The following is a 26,624-nucleotide window of genomic DNA, read 5'->3' on the forward strand; positions in this document are numbered from 1 at the left end:
ATGAACAAAAAGTGACCATCTCAAAGGATGCTGTAAATTTCTGTGTACTATTTAAAACTAAATTATTTTTCTATTTGTAGAATAATCAAGCTGATTTAGAAAATGCTACAGAGGTGCTTTCAGGGTACCTGGAACGAGATATATCGCAAGATTCACTTCAAGACATAAAGCAGAAAGTACAGGATAAATACAGGTTAGTATGATCAGAAGATTGCAAATGCTTTGCAGTCAACATTTGTTACTTTCACCCGAAAGAGAGTAGTACCCCTAACACCTGCTAAATTACATTATGTCCAATGCCCTCTTCTCCAAACTCTTGAGAATTAATGACGATACCATTATGCATCCTGATAATCAGAAATCATCAAATAGCTCTGACTCTATGCAGTCTCTCAAAGCAGTACATTTATATTTGTTTTCAACTTCAGCTGGAACTCCTCCCACTGGTTTTTAATTCATCCTTCGAAAAGCGAACCGTTAAAGAAATTGTTGTAGATGTGCAGCAGAATAAAAGTCCCAACATGCCTGCGGCTCTTCTTGAAGCCTGTTAATATTTCCACTCTGAGCTAGGACTCCTGAATAATGATTGGGAGCTGCTCCAGTGTTTATTTTCTTGTCTCATCCTTGGGCTTCTATAATCTGTTAAAAACATTATCTTTTGTGGTCTCTTTAGATCATCTTCCTTTGCTGTTCAGTTACCTTTTCGAATGGCTATGACAATTCTTTTTTACAGTGTCTTCCTGACACTGGGGACCAGTCTACCACTTAGATGTTTGAGCTACTGAAAGACGGGGATGAATCAGTTAACCTGATGACGAAGCAGGACTGTTTTGAGAAGCACACTGACATAAATTGTGACTTATCTGTATATGGTGTTTCTATAGGGAGACCTAGCTAAAATTCTGTGCAGTGTTGTACAGGGTCGTAGACTAACAGAGCCATGGAGTGAGAGGTTATGAATGATTATTGCATTGTGATGTAGCGTTCTTTTAAGGGATGAGTCTTCAACTCTTTCCTAAATTGGATTAGTATTGGGGTGGTCCTGATAGATCCAAAATGTTGTTTCAGGTCCTGTGTGCATATATTTAAAAGACCTGTGCTACCTTGTTTTGTCGTTTTTTACACTAATTAGTCTGCCTTGGTTGCAGAAGTTGATGTGGTTGCAACTCAGCTGACGAGACAGAATGGAAACTTACCGTTACTGTAGGCCCACATTAGACGATGGTAGCTGCCTTTTTGAAATCCTCAGTGGGTTCTAAAGAAGCTGTGCACTGTTTTTGCACTGACATTCTTCTAGGTGACCCAAATAGAGGCTTTTGCCAGTGACCTGCTCAACAAATGGTTTATATGTGGGTACAATTGTCCTGTAGAGAGCTTTGACAGAGACCTTGCTAGAGGCAGATGCATCCTCGACCATGCAGCCTCGTAGTTAGTCGCCATAGAATACATTCCAAGTATTTTTCACCAATGCCTTTGAGGACAACTGTTCTAAGGGCATGTCCAGCATCAAGTGAATGAGCAGAGCACTACATATTTATTAACCCAGTTCTTGCTGGTGACTGAAAGTAGTAACACATGTGGCTAAAATCTGCAAGGGTTAATTTCATTACAGGAAAAGATGGCTCCTTCGAGATAAGATCAGAAAATACCTCAAGGGAGAGAAATCAGAGTACCAGCTAGGGCATAGATTTGAATGGTGGTAATTTTACTCAGTTTTTGGCTTCCTCTTTCCCGAGACCTTGCTGGTGGATAACTGCACTACCAATGAGTTCTACATCAAAGCTGCTAGTAATTTTAACATTGCATCTAGTGACTCTGCAAACTCATGACCTTTTGTTCCATTACTTCTTGTGCTTTTTTAACATACCATGGATTTGTTCTCACATCAGCGTCCTCAAATACTGCTGCTCTAGACAAAAGAAGATGTATTGAGCTTTAGATCAAACTGTTATAAAGATTAACTCCTTGTTCTATGATAATCTCAGATGTCAGGAAGTAGTGTACATTCCCCAACTGCTCCTCCTGGCATGACAAAGTTGATAAATACAAGTTGGAAGAAAGCTTGTAGAACCTCCACGGTCATTTCAAGCAAAACTTGTTAAATGGCTGATTTCTGAGCCATCAAATGTTGCTGACAAATATGGCCAAGGTTATTGCCAAAAACTTTCCATGAAACATGCATCTTATTTTTGCCTCACTGATCTTAAGCTTGAACTCTGATAGAAGTTATATATTTGCCTTTGGCAACTTCTTTCCCCTTCGGTGTGTGTCCTTTAGATTAAAGACATAGTGTGAATCGACCTCTTTAAAGTTGGAAGCAATGAGAAAAGGAAGAATTTACAAAGTTCTTTTTGGGTCATCTAAAGTGTGTTCAAACTCAATACAGGTAGAAAGCGAAGCATCCGATAAAACAATCTTTATCCAAAACAAAGGTAAGCATGGTGCACTGAAGAAAGAGGATTTCACTCCTCGGCACTTACTAAACATAAGGGGATTTCATTCCTCAGTCCCCTTTGCCAGAGCCTTAGTGATAGGAAATCTGTTTCATTTTGTGAAAGAATTATTGACAATGTGTGCTAGGTGTATGGAGCAGGTACACTAGAATGCGTCTCTTTATTCTTGCATAGTTTGTCGAGTAGTACACGCCTTTCTAGAAAAATAGCTATAAAGCAGTGTTTCGAATAGCAAAAGAAATGCATTTATTTCAGTGGTTTTCTATCAAGGCAAAGGGAGTTCAGATTGATGTTAGGTGAATTAGTGGAAAAACGAAAACTGAGATTATATTGGAGGAAACCAAATCATGGAAAAACAATTTTAAGGAAAGTCAAGTTTAAAGGAATACAATTAATCCAACATTAAAGGAAACATTTTAAAGGAAAGATCGTTTTAAGGAAAATTACGTTAAACTTTTGATGTATGGGACTAGTGTGCTTTTTTGGTATCTGGAATGGGTAATGTTTACAGGTGATGAGGGTATTTAAGGAGCCAGGAATGAGTGGAGTTCAGACATAGAAAGGAGTTGTTAGGTTTGGGGGGGTGTGAAGTTTAGGGGTGGTTGGGTGTGTAGAGTAAAATGTAAGTCCAGTATTTGTAAAGCACACAGCTACCCAAAAGCATCCCGGCGCTGGGGGCTGCAGGGAAGATTAAGCGAGCTATTGCCCAGAGTCACATGGTGCTGGGCTGACCTGCCGCCGGTGGCGGGGATCATACCGTGAGCCCCAGCGGCAGGTGTCAGTCGCCCTGGCCGCAGCGCCACACCTGTTCCCTTTTCAGGGATGGATGGTGTTTAGGGGTGGTGAGGGGTTCAACAACCAAAGCAATTGTTTGACATTGTAAAAGATATAAATCCAAAATAAGATCCCCTGAAGTAACGCACTGAAATGGTTATCTCCAACAGAATTGTTTCTGAAAGAAAGTTTCATTTACACCTTAAAAAGTAAGCATGAAAAGACAATTTCAAACGTTCTTCCTCACAAAGAACTACTCATATCTTGCCAATGCTGAAAGACATGTTCAAACACACAGACGAGATCTTTAAGGATCCTGTAAGGGCAAGAATAATCACACCTAGAGTGGATAAAAAAATACTAATCCGCTCCTACCGATACTATTTATATTAAAGGACAACTGCCCTTAGACTCTCTCGTAGTCTCCAACGCAGGCTAGATTGTTAACTCTCAAGCCACAGGAGAGACCCCTCCTGACTAGGAGTCCAAGCTTATTGATACCTCAGGCAAAAGAGTAGCTTCACAGGCAGCAAACAACTGGCATATTGCCTACGCGCTGCTAGCTCCTTATGACAGGGCTCATTATGATGAGCTAGAAAAACTCAAGCCTGATCAATATAAATCTAAGGCAAACAACCTTATTCAGGAAGGGAAACTTATTACCAAAACCTCCATTAAATGTGCACTAGACGAAGCAGACACAGCATCTTGTGCAATTAACGCCAGTTTATTATTACCCAGACACGCTTGGCACAGAATCTCTGGATTTAAGCAAGAGGTGCAAACCTCTAAACTTAACCAACCCTTTGACAAAGAACATCTTTTCGGCCCAGCTGTTAATACCATGCTGGAAAATATGAAAAAGGACACGGAGGTTGCTAAGTCCATGGGGGCTTTACAGTTACCTGCCAGTAGAGGTTCTTTTCGCAGCTCATTTTACAGGGGTTGCTCAAAAACTATCCACTGACAATGCCTCCTCTTGCAAGGGCAACAATCAATCCCCCTCGTCCAGAAGTTATTGTAGAGGAGGTTTAGAGGAAACAACTGTGAGGGTAGAGGTAATTCCTCACGCACTTCCCCCGCAAACGAACAGGGACTTCCCTCCGCTACCTCCCAATCATTCCACTTCTGTTGTGGGACGTCTCTCCCAATTCCTACCTGTCTGGAATTCAATCACCTCAGACAAGTGGGCGCTACAAATTATACAATATGGTTACTGCCTGGAGCTTACAAGCACTCTCCCAAATATTCATCCGAGAGCACATGCAATGTCACTGGAACATCTCACCCTCTTGAAGCAAGAGGTTCTATCTCTGTTAGAAATACATTCTAAAAAGCCTGTCCCATTAATATATCAAGGGACCGGGGTATACTCCCTGTATTTCTCAATTCCTAAAAAGGATGGTGTAAGAAAGTGGCTCTGTATATACTGGCCCAAAGTAAGGTACTCACATAGTCAACAGTCCCCAGAGGTATGGCAGAGGCTAAAGTTAGATATAACCTTGCTCTCTAAAGGTAGATATAACCTTGCTCTCTAAAGTGGTAGCTTGGTCGAGCACTAATGTAGTATCGGAGGACAGTGTAAAGCATTTGTTGTACACACTGTCAGCAAATGGTCTCACACACTTAAAAACTGAACTCCAGGTCAATGTTTTGTATAAAAATATACAGTTTTATTTTAGAACCAATAAGATATAAAAATATACTTTCTCAGAATGAATTACTTTAGTTAAGTGCTTTTCAAATAGGCAAAAGACTATTGAGTACAATAGTTACAATTGTTGCAATAGGCAACACAATTTCAAACACAATATGACATTGAGCTCAATGGTAATTTCTAGTTAAATGCAATTAGTTACTTTATAGATTACTTTTCTAACCTCAGGACTGGATCCTAGATTCAGTCCTGGGACATCCCGTGTAAACAATTGAGTAAAAGCGTTTTGGTTACAGTTGTGAATTTTAAGGAATATTATTGTATTTTAAAAGTTGACACTTAAAAACTTTTCTGGTGCAAACCAGACAATAGATTCCTATGGAGGAAAATTGAGTTAACAGTAAATCACGGTTATAGTTATTTTTCAGGTTCAGTGCTGGGCTGAAAGATACAGCACTGGGATCTCTCCTGATAACAGGTGAGTAAATCAGAATTTGTCGTTCGGCTGATTTTAGATGAATATTTTAAAGTTTCAAAACTCCACACCTAGAAGAATTTCCAAGTGAAACCAGTCAATGTTACCCTATGGAAGAAAAGTAAGATAATGGCTTTTGGGTTAGTACTCGACTGGCCGAGTTAAGGTTCTGGGCATTGATTCTGGTGTCTCCCAGGGTCAGGTAGGTACAGTTGTTGCACCCTCAGCGGCACAGGGGCAGTCAGGTGCAGAGGTAGTAGGCCCAATGTTATCCTACGGAGGATAGGGGGCCTTTCGTTGGTGGCTGCTAGCTGGCAGGCCACGTGGCTGTGGGAGCTGAGCTGCTGGTCACTTACACAGGGCAAGTGGGGAAGTAAGATAGGGTAGTTGCTGCACTTCCAGTGGCACTTGGGCGGCTGGGTGCAGGGTCTTTTGGGCTTTCGGGTGCCCAATGGTAGCCAATGGGGAAGCTGGAAGTTAAAGGCTGCAGGCTCCGAACGGAGATTCTTCAGGAGCGACCAACACTTCAAGGGGTAAGTTGGGATCTTGGAGGATAGGTAGGCACCCAGGAGTTGGGCACAGTGGGCTGTGGGGCGCCGGGTGCAGGGGAGTCTTTTGACGTCGGGAAATCTTACCCTCAGCTGGTCATGGTTGGAGGGGTCTCTTGTTGTGAGGCTACAGGCGTCGTCTGGGTCATCTAGAGGATCCTTGGGCACTGGATTTCAGGTCACAATCGCCGGGGGGGGGGGGGGGAGGGGGTTGGATGTCCTCAGGGTCTTTGTCCACTCCGGCCCAGGCCGGGCTCGGCAGGTGCAGAGTGGGCTGGATTTGTGGTTCCTAGCTGGCACCAGGGGTGTTGCTTGTTTGAGCAGAACCACTGCTCGCGGGAATCCCAGTCTTGGTAGAGTCTCAAGGCAGTCTGATCCTTCGGGGTTTTTGAGGTTCCTGACGACTGAAGGCGCCGGAGTTTCGAAGGCGCAGGTTCAAGGATCAATAGGCCGGTAGGGCTGGGGCCAAGTCAGTTGGTGTAGTCCTCTTGTTAACAGCTGCACTGCAAGTCTTCTTGTTTCTTGATCTTCTTGCTTGTTCCAAATCAGGATCTGAGAAAGGAAGGTTGAGGGTGCCCCTAAATACTAAATTTAGGGGTGTTGCAGGTAGGGCAAAGACCGGGAACAATGGGTCCCGGTCCTGGGGTGAGTACACCCCCTATTTATTTTATTTATTTATTTATTCAAAGTTTTATATAGCGCGAACAAGATCCTTACAGATATCAGAGCGCTTCACATGGACAAGGTAGGGGCAGTAGGAATGAACAGAGATAATGGGAGCAGTGTAATAGTCATTAACATGGTAATAATCATAACATTCATAAAACATATGCATATACAATCAAATAAACAAGTAATATAAGACAGCACAAGTCGTTGATCACACTACAGGGGTGTTCAGGTACACCTTGGGTATGTGGATGGCTTATACCAGTGTTATAGTATATAGAGAACACTGAGTGAGGGCAACGGGAGAGTGGATCAGTAAACCAGCGTGTATCCTATATTAGTCGGTAGACGAGAGTAGCGTAGTAGTGTCCCCATCAAGTAGAAGTATGGTGCCAAGGGACAATGAGAACAGTGGTACAAAGCAATGCAGAGTCACTGATCCAGCACCTGTGAGGTTCAGGAGATCTTGGCCAGAAGGATGCTTTTCACCTCTTTCTTGAAGAGTGTAGTGGAGGAGATAAGCCTTGTTTCAGGGGGGAGCGCATTCCAGATCCTGGGTGCCATTCCTGAAAAGGAGCGCTTGTATGTTTTCTCTTTCCGGAATCTACAAGGTTTCAGGAGTAGATTTTTTGTACTTCTATTGGATCTCGACCCTCCTGATATAGACTGCTCCTCTCCTTTGGGATGGGGGGCCGGGCCTATCTCTGATTGGGTAGGGCTCCCCATCCTCAAGATGGCAGGACACCGGATTGGTTTCACCTCGCCTCTCCCACCTGAGGGGTGGAGTTGGCACAGGCTGGCACACCCCCTTTCTTCACCTAAGATTTCCCGCCTGTCTTCCCGCCAGAGTGGGGAAAAGAACTGGTGGGGGCCAGTTGCTGAGTACAGCAATTGTCCTGGGGCAGCTCACAAAAGGCAGCATGCCTTTGAAGCTTCCCCTGCCCATCCTGGGGGAGGAGGCTTGGAACCTCTCCCCAGGATGTGCATTGTTTCAGGCCCCCGAGAGCGGCAATCAGAAATGCCTGGTGGTGTCAGCCTCGGTAGCCACGCAGTCAGGACACTGGGAGTTGGTTAGGTTTCAGGGGGCATCTCCAAGATGCCCTCTCTAGTACATTTTACATTAAATCCCACACTGGCATCAGTGTGGGTTTATTGGGCTGAAAAGTTTGATATCAAACTTCTCAGTCTTCAGCTTAGCCATTATGGTGCTGTGGATTTCGTAATGACTACCTCCCAGCACCATATACTCCTAATGGCATCACTGCACTTACAGTGCCCAGGAATGGCCCTGGATACTGTAGGGGCACAGGGATCATGCACCTGTGCCCACATCACTGGCATATGGTACCCAGCTTGAGGGGTAGTTTGTTTGTGGGCATTGCACTCAGAGGTGTGTGCCATGTCGACTTTGTTTAGTTCTGCACCAGGACACTCAGCCTGCAAAGGCAGTCTGTGTGTGTCAGGGTACAGGGCCCCTAAGGGTGGCACAATAAGTGCTGCAGCCCTTAAGGGTCTTCTCTGGTCACAATGCCCTGGGTACCTAAGGTACCATTTACCAGGGACTGACGTGGCCAGAGATGTCAATTGGTTTTCAGTTTCAACACCGTTTTAGTGAAGGAACTTAGGCCCTGGGCACCTGATTGGCAGGAGCCCAGGGCACACTCAGTCAAAGCACATCAGCAATTCAGCAAAAAGTGGGGGCATACCATGCAAGAAAGATGGCACTTTCTCACAGACGGCTCTCTCAGGCCTATACTAAACCTCAGACCGCTAAATCTGTACAGTCATACCACTTCCTCGTGGTCACACTCCAACAGGTGCTCCCACTACTTCAGAAAGGCAACTTTCTATCCACTCTAGACTTAAAGGACGCCTATTTCCATATTTTCCTTTCACCTTGCTCACAGAAAATCTCCGGTTTGTGGTGAACGACAACATTACCAGTTCAAAGTTCTTCCATTCAGCGTAACTAAAGCACCCAGAGTTTGCACCAAGTGCCTGGCAGTAGTCTCAGCTCATCTAAGACTGCACGTTCATGTCTTCCCTTACCTAGACGACTGGATGATAAAAGCCAGATCACAACAAAGCTGCCTACATCATGCTCAAAGGACAATCCAACTGCTTCACTACTTGGGGTTCGCTGTAAACCTCGCCAAGTCTCGCCTCCAATCATCCAACACACAAGTGTATCAAGGAGCCACAATAGACACTTGCAAAACTCGAGCATACCCCAACCCAGTTAGGATTCGCAACATGCAAGCTCGAATATCACAGTTTCAGCCTCAACACTCACTACCAGCTCGAGTGTTCATGCAATTGATCGAAATGATGGCTTCTTGCATTTTAATTGTTTCCTATGCAAGACTTCAAATGTGTCTCCTACAGGAATGCTTAGCACGTCAGTGGAACCAGGCTCACGGTCCGTTATCAGATCTGGGGTTGATAGATGGCCGTACTCCTCGCTCTCTGCAGTAGTGGAACATACAAAACCTTTCCAAGGGACAGCCATTTCTCGATCCGGTTCCACTCATCGTGCTAACAGCAGGCAAATCCCCCACTGGTTGGGGAGCATATCTGGGAAAACATACCATTCAGAGCATGTAGACTCTGCAACAAAAACAACTCCACATAAACCATCTCAAACTGCTTGCAATTTTTCAAGCATTGAAAGCTTTTCAGCTTCATCTAGTTGGCAAAGCTGTTCTGGTTCGCACAGACAACATAACAGCGATATACTACATACAAAAGCAAAAGGGCGCACTCTCTCCAGCTCTCTCAGCTAGCACAGAGCTTCTGGAGATGGGCCATACCTCAAAAAATATACCTACTTGCAGAACATCTTCCAGGAGTAGACAACCAAGTTGCAGATCTGCTCAGGTGTCAACGACAGCAGATACACGAATTGGAACTTCACCCTCAAGTTCTCCCATTCTTCCAAATGTGGGGCTTCCCAGAGATAGATCTGTCCGCCACCCACCTAAACACAAAATGCCTAAACTGCGCGTCCAGACATCCACACCCATTGTCCAAAGGCAATGTACTATGGATGAATTGTTTGGGGATATTTGCTTACGCTTTTCCACCTCTCTCACTCATTCCATGAGTGGTTCGGAAACTCGAACAGTACTCCCTGACACTTATCCTAGTTGCTTCCACATGGGCCCGACAACCCTGGTTCACAATTCTGTTGGAGCTATTGGTAGTTCCCTACCAAAAACAACACCTCTCACCCAAGTTTCTTACTCTGAACCATGGAGAGATAAGACATTCAGATCCCAATCAGCTCAACCTTGCGATTTGGCACCTGAAATCCTAGACTTTGGCTACCTTAATCTTCCACCAGACTGTATGAATGTTATCACAGAGGCTAGACATCCTACCACAAGAGCATTCTACGCAGCAAAGTGGAAGAGGTTTGTCATTTATTCTAACAACAATCAGATCGATCCACTAGATGCTTTAATACAAGACATAATTTATCTATTACACCTAAAACTTTCTAATTTAGCGTACACATCCATACTCGCAACTCGCTGCATATCTGCAAAATAGACAGCACTTCTTTTTAGAGTGCCTGCAATTAAAGCTTTTATGGAAGGACTTAAGACTCATCCTCCCAGACTTCCACCTTCTGCAGTGTGGAATCTCAACATAGTCCTTACAAGACTCATGGGCCAACCATTTGAGCCGTTGCACAAATGTGCAATGCAATTTCTCACCTGGACAGTAGCCTTCCTTATAACCATCACTTCTCTAAGAATAGTCAGTGAGCTTCAGGCGCTAACCATAGAGGAACCGTTTTTGCAAATACATCAAAGCAAAGCGGTTCTTAGAACTAACCCCAAATTCTTACCTAAAGCCCTCTCCGCCTTTCATATCTACCATTCTGTTGAGTTGCCTGTGTTCTTCACTCAACTAGATTCAGTGGCAGAACGTGCCCTTCACACTTTAGACATTGAGAGCATTCCTTTACTACATAGAAAGAACAAAACCTTTTAGGAAAACCAAACAACTATTTGTTGCTTTTGCTCCACCACATAAAGGCAATCTCATATCAAAATCAGGCAGTGTAAGGTGGATAGTTAAGTGCATTTAAATACGCTACATCAAAGCTAAACGCACACTTACAATTCTCCCTAGAGCGCACTCAACACGCAAACTAGGGGCTTCTATGGCATTCTTAGCAAACATACTCATAGATGACCTCTGCAAAGCTGCAACATGGTCTCCACCACACACATTCACTAAACATTGTGTGGATGTGTTAGCAAAACAACAAGCTAGTGTGGGCCAGGCAGTTTTACAAACACTATTTCAAACCACTGCAACAGCTACTGGTTAGCCACCGCTTCAGAAATAACTGCTTTATAGTCTATGCTAAAGCATATGATCTAACCCTGGGCAAAGCACTACGCTACGCTTGCGTAGTTTGCAAAGTTTGCGATACTTCGCACTACGCGAACTGCACATAGCACAGTGCAAACACGCCTAGCGCAGTGGTCATTTTTTGCTTGCTCGCGGTCCTCAACATCAAGTTGGTGACCGCGGGCAAGCAAAATAACATCCTGGGGCGACTTTTTCCTCATTCACGATCAGCGGCATCAAGTTGCTGATCGCGAGTGTTTGAAATAAACCTCCCAGCGAGATTCTCAATGTGGGGAGGTCAGGTTTCTCATTGCGAGTGGTCGTGTATGTTAACGACCGCTTGCGATGAGAAACTACCAGTCCGCGTTGAGAAAGCTGCTGCTCGAGTAAAAATCTACTCGAACTGCAGAAAATTACAGCTCGCACTGTGCAAGATGCAGTTTTCAATGATTGCACAGTGCCGGATGCTTGTCCGCACTGTGCAATCATTGAAAACGGCATCTTGCACAGTGCGAACAGGGTACTACGCAGTTTGCGTAGCTCGCGTAGTGTGAAGTGCACTTTGCATAGCTTCACGTAGCGCTACTTCGCAAACTACGCCCAGCCCTAATATGATCTAGAGCTCATATGCCTCAAACGGAAAATGCTACTTACCCAGTATGCATCTGTTCTTGGCATATAGAGCTGTAGTCATATGCACACACCAGCCTCCCTCTGTACCTTTACCTTTTGCAGTGATATCTTACTTGGATACAATTTACATGGACATCTCCTTTTATTACCTTACTAACTCCATCATCGCACTTTATGGCAAAAAAATCTAAAGATGGAGTTGATGCCCATGCGCACTATCACCGAAAGGAGGAGTCACCTACCTCGTTACTACAAGACTTCTTCGAACAAAAACAAAGTGCAAACATCCGGACCCAGCACCATATGGCGATCTATGATAAAGCATGAGACTCTACCGCTCTATATACCAAGAACAGATGCATACTGGGTAAGTAGTATTTTCCTTTTGAAAGGTTCCAACATATGTTATAATCTTCTTCCTTTATCATACCACAGTGGGACCTCAATCTTGTACTCTCACTTCTGATGTGTGTTCCGTTTGAGCCTATACACAACTTTCATCTCCGGTTCCTTACCATCTGTCAGGGGGTCCCTTGCTCGGCCCAGACTGAGATGCCTGATTCTCCGTCTTCCCTACAGGCGGACTACTACGGGCCCTTTAAGGACGGCCCGTGCTATCTAGATGACCACCTCGCTTCTGGACCACCTGACTTTGTAGGCCTATCCGGTGCGTCCTCGCACCATTTGAGGGTGGATCTGGAAGACGCCTCGTCTCGGTTGGCAGACTCGTGGGAAGCTGCAGTTCTACGCCCGGAGAAGAACGCGAGCCAGAACGGAGAAGCCGAGACCAAGACGTCCGAAACAGGAGTCGGGACCAAGGCGACGGAGGACTTCGCGGGAGTCGACACAGAGGGTGGAAAAGGCGCCAGCTTGGAACCGGACGAGGACCCGAGACCATCAAAGGAAACGCCAGGAGGCCAACGATACCATGTATCGCCCAGCCACGCCAAGGAGGACGCGTGGCTTACCCAGGTGCGTGCTCGTTTAGGTTCGCTGTTTCGGGTTAAAAAGGGCGGGACCGAGTAGAGACGGGAGGGGAGGTCTGGCACCCCAGCTATCGAATAATTGTTCACGGGAGGTCAGGCACCGTTGTCCCGAGCACTATTCACGGTATCCGCAGTTGCTGGTGGTGGTTCTGACTATCCCCCTCACTCCCCTTCCCTTTCTTCAGTTATAACCGTGGCCAGTGTCTAAAAGCCATATCGTTTTCTTTGTGTTTCCCTACATGGCATGGTAACCTCGGACCTTCACCCAAGACCTGAAGCTGAGGACTCCAAGGAGGGACCCTGGACCTTTATTGTGTTTGAGAAACCGAACAATGCGTTGTACCCCAATAAAAATAGTTACAAACGCCCATCTTCAGTGTTGACTCCTTCCATTCTTGTGACCCAAAGGTGACACCATCAAAACTGCCTTCCTATTAGCGATAACATCTGCCCAGAGGGTGTGTGTGCCCCAGACTTTGTCATCTAAGCCTCCATACCTGACCATCTTTCCAGACAAACTGGTTCTTCGTAGTGGAGCTTCCTTTTTGCCAAAAGTTGTCACCCCCTGTTCATGTTTTCCAGTCCAGTACCTTTTTACACTTCCCCGCCTCCCTCGAAGGAAGTGGAGGGACTCCATTAAGAACTTTTCAGGACAACAACAAACTGCAAACATCCGGCCCAACACTAGGTGGCGATCTATGCACAGTGTGTTAATCTTCAGCTCTACATGCCAAGAACAGATGCATACTGGTAAGTAGCATTTTCCTGTTCTACCTTGACCGCACAATGCCAATGGCTTATGTCGCAGTCAAGAAGGCTGCGCAGAAACCCACCATTTCCCGGTGGATCGTGCTCTGCATTAAAATCTGCTGTGCACTGGCCAAGAACCAACCCAATGAGGGTTTGAGTGCTCATTCCACCAGAGCTAAGGCTGCAACCACTGCGTTAGCAAACGGAGTTCCGGTCCTGTACATCTTCCAGGCGTCAACATGAGATTCTCTGCACATGTTCACCAAGCACTGCTGCCTGGACAGTTGGGTCAGTCGGGATGGGGTCTTGCATGACTTTTTAGTGTGAAACTGTGGTTTTGCAGACCCACTTCCGGGGAGGTATTGCTTGGGTATCTATTCTAAGGTAAAGAACGTGCGACTAAGTCTCTATGAGATAAATAAGTTATTTACCTTTGGTAACTCCTTATCTGGTAGAGACGCTATCTAGCGGCAGAGTCTTTACAGACTCACCCATTCCTCCCCACTCTTCAAACAGATTCTGTTTCCCTTTCAGTTCCCTACTTTTCCACACCAGTGGTCAGTGTTCCACTTGGCTTCGTGCTTCTAGCGTGGAATGTCATGAAAAAAAACTGCAGTCAGCGCAATGGGGTGGCGCCAATATAGGCACTGCACATGTCACTTCCGGCATAGCTGACGACAGCATGAGGAGCCAAATGACGCTGCCTACTGGCACCCAAGGGTACTGTTTGTCAAAGTTCTTTTTATTGTAGTTTATACAACTTTTACATCGAGCATATATAATACAGAAGTCAGCAATATGATAGTGAGCCATTCCCTGCTTCAGTTTCTTAAAGGCACCGGTTTGTCTGCTTGATCATTACAGTTTCATAGTTTCACCCACATGAAAGCAAAAAAATTTTTAAAAAACTCATGCCCCCACCCCCACCCCATTACCCACCTCGCCCCAACCCCTATCCACACCTATCCATACCTTGAACAGAGAAAACAGAACAAAAGAAATAACATAAAATAATATAAGCTACTCGACCGGAAGAGCGAGGACGTGACTATATTATGTATAGCTATATATAGATATAGATATATAGATATATAGATATAGATATAGATAGAGAGATATAGAGATATTATGTGTAGCTATATATATATATATGGAGGAAGTGGGCTGGGGGGTATGGGTCCAGCAGCTCTGTTAATTCCAGGGAAAACAATTACAATTTAAAAATATGCAGTGCCCTTGTTCTGGACGGGCAAGCCAGTAGTGGCAACCCCGTTTAAAGATAACTGGTTAAAGAACCCTAAGTATATTACGTTTTTGAAATAGTCTTGAAAGATGTTGCTTAACCTCTCCATAGTTATTGCCTGCCGGAGACGAGCGTGCCACTGTGTGGTAGATGGGGTCTCTGCTTTTTTCCAGGCTGCTGACGCTGCTATTTAGGCTGCCCCCAAACATAGCCACATTATAACTTTATCTGCCTTTGTCTGGTTTTTTAGGGAATCTGACCTGAGCCCTAGTAGCAAGGAGGAGATTGTATGGAATAACCCAGGATCTCCTTTATTTGGGCTAGAATTTCAGAACAAAACTGACTGATGTTTGGGCAGTCTCACCAGATGTTGCGGAAATCACCCAACAGACCGCAGCCTCTTCAGCATAGATCTGAAGTTTTAGGGTAGATTCTTTTCAGTTTTGTGGGCTAAAGGTACTAATCGTATAATAATTTGTAATGTGACTCTCTGTTACTAAGGGAGTGGTTGTGTTTGTGTATATCTCTCCATAATGTATGCCACTCATGATCCGAGATGTCATCACCCAGCGTTCGCTCCCAGAATGTCATGTGTCTTGGGGGATGGCCCTGTAGGGAGCATAGCAGCTGCGAATACAAGAACGATATGATGCCTTTGGAGAGATCAATACGATAGTCTGCCACTTGTTCGAAGAGGCTTGATAGGAGGGCCGCTAGTGAGTTAATAGGGTTTGTGAGAGGGAGCAGGACATTGTCCTCAAATAAATAGATTTTATGCTCCACTCCGCCAAAGGCGATCCCCTTGATCTCTTGGTTGGCTCTAATTGCTGCAGCTAGTTGGTCCATACTTGGGGCGAAAAGAAGGGGTGAGAGTGGGCATACTTGTCTCAACCCCTTCTCTAAACGGAATGGCTGTCCGGCCATGCCATTCACAAGGATTCTTGTGGTTGGGGCAGCATAATTTGCTTGAATCATGGTAACAAATATATCATCCAAGCCAAAGTGCTTGAGAGTTGCAAAGAGAAATGGCCAATCAACTCGGTCAAACGCTTTTTCCATGTATAGACCTAGTAGCACTGCCGGTATCCGTTTTTTATTCACTTTTTCAATGAGATGGAGCACTCGTCTAACGTTACTGTGTTTGTCGCTCCTTTAAAATCCCCGATTGCTCAGGGTGGATGAGTTTGGGCATTAGGTTTTCCAGGCGCGACACTAATATTTTCGAATATTGGGCATCAAGATTTAGGAGTGCAATGGGTCAGTAGGAGGCACGGACATGTGGATCCTTCCTCGCCTTAGGTAGAACTATTGTCAGTGCTTCGCTCATGGAGGGTGGTGACCATTCCTATTTCGGCTATGTGATTAAATAGAGCGGTCAGATGCGGAATCCGTTCCGCACTGAATGCCTTGTAGAAACGAGCCGTTAATCCGTCCGGCCCCGGCTGCCTAAAGTTTTTGGGTGCTTATTACCATTTGGACCTCCTCCTCACTGATGGGTTCTGCCAACCTATCATTATGTACCTGTGTCACCTTAGGTAGGACTATGTTGTCTTGATAGTTTAAGTGGGAGTGAGGATCTGCGTGTTCTGCCTTATATAGGGATTGGTAAAATTCCCCGAAGGCCTCCGCTTTATGGTGCTCTTTGGACTCTAGTGACCCCGCTAGATTTCGTATTTAGTTGATATATTCTTTATCTCTTTGGACTCTGAGCTGTCTCGCCAGCTGTCCCTACTTTATTGCTGTGCGTGTATGACATTTGTTTCATCTAAGTAGCATCATTTCAGATCAGTTTGCGTAGATTGCAGCTAGTTTACCCCTAGCTGCAGGGACTTTGCGTTGGAAAGGTAGATTGGGTGCAGACTTGTGTGTTTTTCGAGAGCCGGAAGCTCGACTTCTAGGGTGCACCTTTCCAGGTCTCTCTGCCTGTTTAGTTCTGTTATTGCTGCAATGCTATGTCCTCTCAAGCCTGCCTTGAAGGCATCCCAATTATTGGGAGTGATTGAGGTGCGCAGATTTGGAGGTGCATGCTCTCCACTCAAGGGACCATGTTACTGGCGCTTGATCGCTGGACACTGGGTGTTTGTCTTCACACTTCTAGCCCTTTATTGACCTGTTGACCGGTGAGGAGGGTATATGCTCTGAGGCTTCCGCCTTTTCTTTTAGCAGCACACTGGCATTACCTTTGTGTCGCTTTGGATTGGAAGATCTTGCTGCCTTGTCTCTCCCGCTTTTCTTTTAGGGCAAAGGAGTCCCTTCCCCTCGGTGTTCAATCTTTCCGGACTCCCGGCCTGTGTAGTTCATTTCTAAGGGCCTCCATTGTCTGTCTCGCCAGCTGCCTTTTAGGCAGCTTTCAGTGTGTCCCGGTGATATGGGGAGGCTACAACCCCCTACTTCATTCCCTCCCGGTGTGAGAGCTTTCAGTTGCACCCTGACGCACTAGTAGGCACCGGTGTCTGGAGTACCTCTCGATACCGCATCGTCCTGATCTCCCGCGTGGCACTCCTTAAAAGCTGCTCCGGTCCCTGGCTCCCCAGGGAGACTCTCCACTGTCTCTGTGTGCCGCTTCCATGCAATCAGGCGACACTTCGTTCCCTGTTGCCCCTCCGTGTCGCTCATCGTTGTTGCCCCTACCCCAGCTCCCTGCCATCTTCTCCCTCCATAGGGGTACTGTTTAGAAAATGTTCCAAATCCAGCCTGGCGCCTGGTAATAGTTCTAAGATAAGGAAGCTGTGGCTAGATTGAGTCTTTATCAGAAAAGGCTTTACCAAAGGTACGCACCTTGTTCATTAACTCTGGTGTGTTTCTGGAACAGTGGGTCATTGTAGATTCTTTAAAGGAGCAGTGTCAATTCTCCTAAAAATGTCATTTTTGTGCAGCTTTCAGGGACGATGATTACCAATATGACAAAGGCAATCTCTTTGACATCTAGAAGGCCAGTGATCTAGCCACTTCCCCAGGCATTGGCCTTTTCTCAGCCAATCCAACAAACGGCTACGGAGGGATCCACCTTTTCTAAAGTCATTTGGAGAGCTGTAGAGATTCTGGACCTCACCTACGGACGGAAGTCTTACGGAGGTCCTCAACCCAGCACAGTCCAGCCCAGAGCCTCTCCTCTTTAATACAGCTTTAACAGATATTGCAGTGGAAACCGGGGCAAGGCTAGGTTATTGCTCTCCGTCTAGTCTGCGCCTGGTAAGACTGCACAGGCCTGCACCCAAAGACCTGGACTTCCTTTTACAACTCCTGACTCCAGAGATCTTAGTAGCTTAAGATAAAGATCCAGAGGTAGCCTCATTACAAAACAATTATTGGTTATCAGTAGCAGCTAGCACCACTGTACCTCGGAGAACAGGGAAAACCAGCAGGACAGCACCCACTGAACCTTGGTTCTCTGAAGAACTAAAGATCTAAAGAAGACTCTGTCGCAGTCATGACAGACTCTGGCGTAACAATTATGATCCCAGAGAAAAGGAATTCTACAAGACTAAAGTGGCACATCATAAAGAACTGATAAAAAACAAATCCTTTATTTCTCTGAAAAAATTGAAGGAGCAAAAAATGACTCTAAGAAGCTCTTTGCAACAGTGGTGAAACTCAGTCGAGTGCCAGAGACCAACAATGGTATAATAGACCAAGCTTTTTGTGACACACTTCCTTCCACAACAAAGTCTTCTCTATTTACAACACCTTTGCTTTAAGGCCGATCAACTCCTATGGTGCTCAAACTGGTACCACATGGATGACCTCAGTCCAGCCTAACCCAGGCTCCAAATTCGCCCAATCCCGCCTTTCAAATTTCACACTGCTTTCTCAAGAACAAACCTCAAGTCACAAAATCTGGTTCCCCCAAGTTGATCCTTGCCCTCCTCGAGTAGCCCACCTGTTAGTGGAGTTTGTTGCTTTGCCACTTATGGAGGTTCTCAACTCAGCCATTGAAACAAGGACCTTTCCCACTTTATGGAAGAAAACCTCATTTCCACCTCTGCTAAAGAAATCAAACCTGGATAAAACAGAAGTAGGAAACTACTGCTCTATCTCCTGTTTACCCTTAACAGTGAAGGTTTTGGAGAAACTTATGAATCCGGAACTAACTGTCTTTATTATAATCACCCGTAAGGGTCTCTAGGTGCCTGGGGCCGTCGGGAACATTAAGCAAGCTATTGCCCAGAGTCACATGGTGCTGGCATAATCTGCAGCCGGTGCCGGGGATCGAACCGTAATCTCCGGAGTCAGTCGCCCTAGCCGCGGCGCCACACCTCTTTTATTGAGAACAATCACATTTTGGATTCCACTCAATACAGCTTTAGAGCCCTACATAGCACTGAATTAGCTTTGATCACTGCAATGGAGGAAGTCAGATGGGTGGTTGATAATGGAGTATCAGCAGCTTTAATACTATTAGATTTATCAGCCGCCTTCGATACGGTGGACCATGGAATTCTAATACACTGGCTCCAGGAAGCAGGAGTAGAAGGCTTAGTGCTAGCATTGCTTAGATCCTTCCTGCTCAACCGAGAACAATTAGTTGAAGTAGGAGGTTACAAATCTAAATGTTTTAGGCTTCCTTGTTGGGTGCCACAAGGCTCATCATTGAGCCCTACTCTTTTCAACATATGTTGCCCCACCTCCGACGTATGATCAAAACTCATGGATTTGAGTTAGTATCCTACGCAGATGATACCCAGATTGTCTCAATTTCTACTCTTTGGGAAAGCTGCAGCATTCTGGCCCTCAGAATGTTGGCCAGCAGAGCTGGGAACTCTCCCAATACCAGTCACTGAGGCAAAAAATCTGAGTCATTCTAGCGATCTCCCCCTCCTCCTATCACTACATAAATAAACTCACTGCATCCATCTATTACATTTTTAAAAATCTTGAATAAAATTCTACCCTTTATAGCGGCAGGACTGCAGAAAACAGTGGTGGCAGCTTTAGTGCTATCTAAACTAGACTATTGTAATGGATTCCTGGTTGGAGCAAATAAATCAGTATTAATAAAACTGCAGGTTCTTCAGCATTCCACCGCCGGACTTCTTTTCGGTCTTTCCAAATATTCCTCTGCCAAACAGGCCCTAAACACCTTGCACTGGCTGCCGACTGAAAAGCGAATTAGGTTTAAGGCACTGTGTATTGCATTTAAAGCCTTACAGAATTCAGGGCCACATACCTAATTAAACGCTTCCAATGGCTTAAACCGGCCCACGCACTGCGTTCAGCCTCTCTAGAGCTGGTGAGAGTTCCATTGTCCCGCCTCCAGAAACGGGGTGGTAAAAGCTTTTACAATATCACCTCTAGATAGAACAAGCTACCTCTTCATTATATAAATTCCACCGATCTGTCCTTTAGAAAGGGACTAAAAACTTGGCTTTACACTCTGTAACTTGGTAAGCAATGATTCCTACACGCGCAGATGTTTTGGGAGCTTCCTCAAGAGCCTGGACGCCCCCAGGTAGTGGTGCGCCATATAAATAAATATTAATCTAGTATCCACTAGTTGCTTGAACTCCAATGCATTCTCCACCACTCCCCCTGGCAGAAAACCTAAGAGTATAGACACATTTGCTAAACAAATGTTCTCCTTGGCCAGTCTTGCCCTTAGATCTCTAAATACAACATAAATCAAAGGCAGACAGATTTTTATATGCACTATGGGACAACCTGGCTGTAATCTTGCCATCTTCCCAGTTGCTAGCCATCCAAGCGTACAGCGGCTCATCTTAGACGGACACAAAGCATCCACATATTCAGTAAAAAACATACCAGTACCTACTGACTGGGTACGGTAGTTGACACAAGAGTGGTGCTTGGGTGCCATACCTGGATTTGCCCATTGACTTCTTGTGAGATGTTCAGCAGTCGCTCAGGGACATTCCTTTTGACTACTCCAGGCTTTTGGAGCAAAGGCAGACTCGGCGGTTTAAGGACATTTTGCGCACTGCCTGATTTTGGAGCTTAACTCCACCAGTTTGGCATTTCCCCCAACAGTAATGCCCTTTTTTGAGTCTTCGAAAGGGGGTACATACCAATATGTACCTACCTCAGTAATAACCAGCCTCTTGCACCTTTCAGGAACAAACTACAGGGGTCACCCATATAACCCATAGGCTTTTGGGTGTCTAGCAAGGAGAAAAACAAGGTAAAGCCTACGGAACACTATTACATCTATCTGGTTATAAGGCTGGATACAATCAATTATCCAATCTTGGATTATTACTTCTCAATACAATTTAATTGAAGTAATTTTCGATATAGAGTATCTCCGCGTAGATAGCCATAAACAAAGAGAAATAAATATCAAATTTATGGTTCAACTTTTTCTTTTAATTAAACTACATTCAACCTTAATTTTTAGTCTCTCACATTGAACAAAACTGTACACAATTCATATATACAAACAAAACACATATACTTCTGATTTACATATATATATATACTTTTTTTAGAACCAAACTCACGGTTCCTATGCCCCACCTATTTGAACAAGGATGTCGATGTATGATTCATTCACATAACATTCCTTCACTTTAGATCACCAAAACAAAAGACAAAAAGAGTGTATGAGGTTTAGCCACTTTTAACCTCTCAGACTAGCACTCTCTTAAATCATTATTTCTCCAACAAAACTCAAACAGATTTCTTGTTTTGGAGTCTTCCAAACATGTGTGTCGACGCGTTTCAGCCTCTGTTTAATCCAGGCCTCATCAGGACTACGAGGGCGAATATACTAGAACCCTAAAACAAACAAACTAAATTTGTATTCATAATAAGTTTACTGGGATAACATATCACACTCCCATGCACCTAACCCCTGTGACTCTATTTACAATGTGACTCTATTTACAATATCAAGTGTTCCATCCTGAAGTGTATGGCATCGAAAAGATTTAGTGAGCACCTCATTCCGTGTATTCATGAATCAAAATGAGAGAATAGACCCTCCACCAAGACCACTTGTTAAAAGCACATGGCTTCTATATACATCCACTTTCTGATGCAGCAAAAATTATCGACCTAGGAGACCTCAAGTGGTGATGATCTAAATATTACATACCAGGTCCGCATTTACTTTAACCAAAGATACAGAATCCACCTTCTTACATAGGCTCTTTAGATCGTAAGGGCTAAAAAGCAAAGAAGCAAAAGTATGTATACCAATTCTCAGTACCCAAGTCACCGTGAGTCAACATCTCCGTTCTAGTAAGAACCACGCTTACCTTTTAACTTGAAATCCTTCCACATGGGCTATCACCCCCACGGAAAAGCAAGCCTGTAATGCAGATACCATGGCGTCAAAAATCTGTTTAGCATGACTTTACCAATACCTACAGTTATACACATGAACACAAAAGCCGAGCCGAGGGAGCTATATATCCATACCTCTGGAGCCTTCCTTCGGGTTCTCTAATAGTCCACAACGGTAACAAATCCAATTATCTATTACAATGAGCTTTGTCAGTCAGTCAAATTACTTTTATTCGATTTTTAAAAATCACAAAAAGACACAGGGTACAGGTCATCAAAAGAAGGCAATAGAATGCAACAATAAAATATATACAAGTATATCATGGTTAAAATAAACGAATTTCATAGGTTCAATAAAAATAATAAAATAGACATTTCATAGATTGAATAAAAACAGTATATATAAATGAACTTTGTCACTGAGCTCTGGATACCGTTCGCGTTTCCTGCATATCAACAGCGATGACGGACTGTTTCTTAAGAGCCCCGCCTCGCATCCCAAGTCGCGCAAAGCTCGCGTTAATGTGTGTGATTACGTGGTAACGGACTCCCCAGTAGTCCTGGGTCACAGTCTCACTATAGTTCGACCGATAGATCTAAAGAAAGAACTATATCTTCGCAAACAAGCGATATTCAGAAACAAATTCAGAGGATGACATAAGGTTATATTAAAAAACGTCTAAAGGTTGAAAACCAACTATTTACAATCATAGAGTACCTTATATCCCGTGTGATGCCATAACTTTTCATAATCTAATATATGTAAAACAACATGACTATAAAAGTTAGTTGCATGCAAAATTCAATTTTCGTTTTAACATTGTATACATAGATCACTATACAGACTATATATAATGCAGCCAAGTCTATAGATATCATGAAACCTACTCCAAGTTATTGTAGTAATGACCAAACTTCATCTCGGTCATTAAGACCTATTCTTGCTGTCTGGTATTTTTCAATTAGTCTGGCCTCTAAACGGTTTAGTTTCTTTTCTGTCTCCCTTCTGTTTGTATTGATTACCGTACATAGTACTGACCATTCCATGTCAGTTTCAGAGTGGTTATTTCTCTGGTAGTGCAACACCAACGGAGCCCTGGCGGTGTTGCATCTCACTCTAGATTTGTGTTGAAGTATTCTTTTCTTAACTGCTTGTACTGTTTGCCCTATGTAAAATTTTATCACGTGGACACTTCATGCAATATACAGTACCTTTAGTATTGCAATTCGAGAAGGATCTTTGGTGATGAATTTTCCCATTAATCTCTATCACCTTGGAATCCTTCGTGGAGTCGTATGCCAAACAATTGTGACAACGATAATGTCCAACAACTGGTGGCACCTTTAGCAGATTACGGGTATCTCTCAAGGGTATTTTTGTACGAGGGGCAGATTTCACCACTTGGGTTCGAATATTTTTACCTTTCTTGAAGGCAAATAGCGGTTTAGGTATACCCACATTTTCAATTAATTTCCAGTTGTTAAGGATTAATTTTTTCACCTTATTGGCTCTTGGGTCATATGTTAGTACACACGTGAGAGGTGTCTTTTTTTATCATGTGTTTTAGGTACCAACAATGTCTCTCGTGGAGTGTACCAAGCTCTTTTTAAAGCTACCTTCACTAATCTTTTGGGATAACCTCTCCATATCAATTTATTTTTCAATTTTTCAGCATTGAGGAAATAATCCTCTTTAGAGCTACAGTTCCTCCTAACACGGAGGAACTGACCATAGGGAAGGTTTTCTTTCAAAGACCGCGGGTGGCTGCTGGTAAAATGTAATAAGGTATTTTTATCTGTAGGTTTGGTATACAAACTAACAGCTAACTGACCTTCCTCGTGTTGGACATACACATCTAGAAAGCTAATTCTTTATTTGTCAGAAGACACAGTAAAGTTAAATTCTAGAGTTCGTGAATTTAACCAGTTGTGAAATTCAGATAGTTCGATTTTGTCCCCTTTTCAAATTAAAAAGATATCGTCTATATAGCGACACCAGAACTCCACATGATGTTTAATTGGGTTGGTGTCGCTATATATCCACTTATCTTCAAATTGGGCCATGACCAGGTTGGCTATCTCAGGCGAGAAGCACCATCCCATAGTCACTCCTGAGATTTGTAAATGTAGATTTTCTTTAAAACTGAAGAAATTGTTTTTCAGACCTAATCTAGCCAGACTAGTTATGAATTCCGTGGGTACTTGGTGCGGACGTTCTCTTAAATCCAACACCACCCTCATAACCTAAAGGGCTTCATCCTGTGGAATATTTGTATAGAGTGATTCGATATCGAAGGTGGCCATAAGTTGTTCATTAGGGTTGAAACTCGACCCCTCCACCTTTGATATCAAATCCATAGTATCTCTTACATAGGCTGGAATGTTCCTAACTAAAGGAAGTAAAAAAATATCCACGTACTTGGCTAACGGCTCCAAAATGTACCCACATGCCGCCACAATGGGTCTTCCGGGAGTATCAGTCAATGATTTATGCACTTTAGGCAATATATAGATGTGTGGGGTTTTATCATTGGATTCATCGTTAAGAAACTCAAATTCATTTTTGCATAACCAACCCCCTTCCATAGCTTCATGGGTGATTTCTAAGATCTGTTGTCTAAGTCTGGGGGATGGATTAGTCTCCAAAGGTCTATAATGTAATTGATTGGATAGCTGATTTAGAACTTCTTGTTCATACTTGGAAGTTTCCCATAAAACGATTCCCCCGCCTTTGTCAGCCGGCCTCACAGTGTCTTCTGAAATGGAAGAAAGATTTTTTTAAACGGTCAACTCTCGTTTACTACAGTTGTTATTGTAGTAAGTTGTTTTGTTCTGCAAGATGTCCAGTTCTCTAAAAACCTGGTTTTCAAAGATTAAGATCTCTGGTGGAAGTAGCACACTATCCGGTAAGAATTTGGATTTGTTCTTTAATCCACTGATTTTTTTTGTTCAATAGTTTCTCGTTCTAAAAAGTAGTCTTTAAGTCTAACTTTTCTGAGAAAACCTAATACCTCTGTCTTGGTGTCTACAGGATTTTGTAATTTAGATGGTACAAACGTGAGTCCCTTAGCTAGAGTAGCTAGTTCATCGCTCGTAGGGGTGTAATTGGACAAATTGCAGATGGGGATCAAGTCACTTTCACCTTTATTTATCGTCTGTATGTCTTCTTCCTTGTACTGAAGGTGTCTGTCTCTGGATTTGGATACTGTTCTGTTGGTTGGTATACTCCTTGTTGACGGTACTGTCCCCCTTTTTTTGTTGTATCCCCTCCATCTCGGCCCACCTCTCCATGGTCTGAACCTCCCTCTGCCTAAAAAAGGGGGTCTACATCTAGAAAACTGGGGATAGGGATAGTATCCACTATTTGACCCTTGGTCTGAATCAGAAGAGGTGTCAGAGAAGGTGATACATTTGGTTCTGGATCTTCCTCTGTATTGTAGGTTTAAAGAACTCAGATTGTTATTGATGTAAAAATCTTCTTTTAAATAAGGATAGATTTCTGCAGATGTAAAGTTCTTTATATCTTTTCCTACTTTGGTAATTTATAAATTGGTCTTTGTAAACAGAAAACTCAGTTTTTTTCAAATGCTTCCACCAGTTTTTTACAGTCTTTGATGGTAGGGTCCCCTACGATTTCTTGTTCCAAGGCTTCTATTTCCTGGAGTTCCTGTTCATATAATCTTAGTGCCGTCTCTACAGAGAGGGCCATCCAATCTACAGAGCATTTAGTTCCCACTCCTCCAAATCTTTTAAGATAATTTTGTCAGTAGTAAAAATCACCGGGATATTTTTTACCTGTAGACCCACCGGAATAGTATTATTTTTCAGATGTTCCGATAATACTTGTGCATGCAGGTATGTCCTGATATTCTTTTTCTTCAATTGTTTTAATCTTTCTATCTTGTCAACATTAGCTATCTGAGAAACAGTTTTATCTCTGCTTAACAAGGATGGAGTTTTAGATATCAAGGCACTAATTTCATCCTCACTATAACTAACCACCATAGGTTCTGTCATTTCTCAAGTGTTTATTTATACAGTTCGATTCACGGTGCATAGGTAGACATGTCCCAGTACATCATACATGAACAACAAATTACAATATGGCTACCTAGGAGAACTCTCAATTGCTATCAATACTTACTTGAGGATATCACTTTTATCCATAAGTTATACAATCACTCATACCCTCACACTTCACAAAGTGTAAAAAACATGAACAAACTACAGGGGTCATCCATATAACCCATAGGCTTTTGGGTATCTAGCAAGGGGAAAAACAAGGTAAAGCCTACGGAACACTATCTTACACTTTTCAGGGCAGAGGCCATGAGCCCACCAATAGCAACCAGACAACTGGGGGCAACGAACTAGCACCCAGCCCCGCATTTGCTCAAAAGCTCTTTTTAATAACCCTCAAAGGCTCAGTAACCCAGTAGGTCACATCACTTTTCACCTCCCCAGTAGAGGAGTATGATCAGTGGGTGCTCCAGATTTACAACACTGATACTATCTTCCTTTCTTGTCTTACTCCTGGACATACGACCCACACTAGAACAACTTCCGGGGAATCACTTATCCATGCTCCACATAAAAGTTGAGGCTCTGTTGGCGAAGGAAGCAATAGAAAGGCAGAAGACATTATGACTGGTTATTACTCCCCACTATTTCCTGGTGCCGAAATGCGTAGGGCTTTGCCCCATCCTCGATCAGCTCCCCCTGGACTTCTTTCTTTAGAAGGGCAAGTTAAAGTTTCTCACCTTGACTGTAGTCCTCTCTGCCCTGGAACCAGGGGACTGAAATGTAGAGTTGGACTTGCAGGACGCATA

The 26,624-nt window shown here is 43.8% G+C and overlaps 1 protein-coding gene across 4 annotated transcripts in view; it reads left to right on the forward strand.

Moving 5' to 3' along the window:
• The window catches only part of ARIH1 (ariadne RBR E3 ubiquitin protein ligase 1), a 616,333-nt gene that overhangs the window by 554,418 nt on the left and 35,291 nt on the right, over nt 1-26,624 (forward strand). For all 4 annotated transcript variants that reach the window (XM_086959245.1, XM_086959247.1, XM_086959246.1 and 1 more), the window contains exon 13: nt 81-193. In XM_086959245.1, the coding sequence (XP_086815371.1) occupies nt 81-193 (113 nt within the window). The remainder of the gene's footprint in view (nt 1-80; nt 194-26,624) is intronic.

The sequence above is a fragment of the Lissotriton vulgaris genome, chromosome 2_2, assembly GCF_964263255.1.
Source record: "Lissotriton vulgaris chromosome 2_2, aLisVul1.2, whole genome shotgun sequence".
In the NCBI taxonomy this organism is placed as follows: domain Eukaryota; kingdom Metazoa; phylum Chordata; class Amphibia; order Caudata; family Salamandridae; genus Lissotriton; species Lissotriton vulgaris.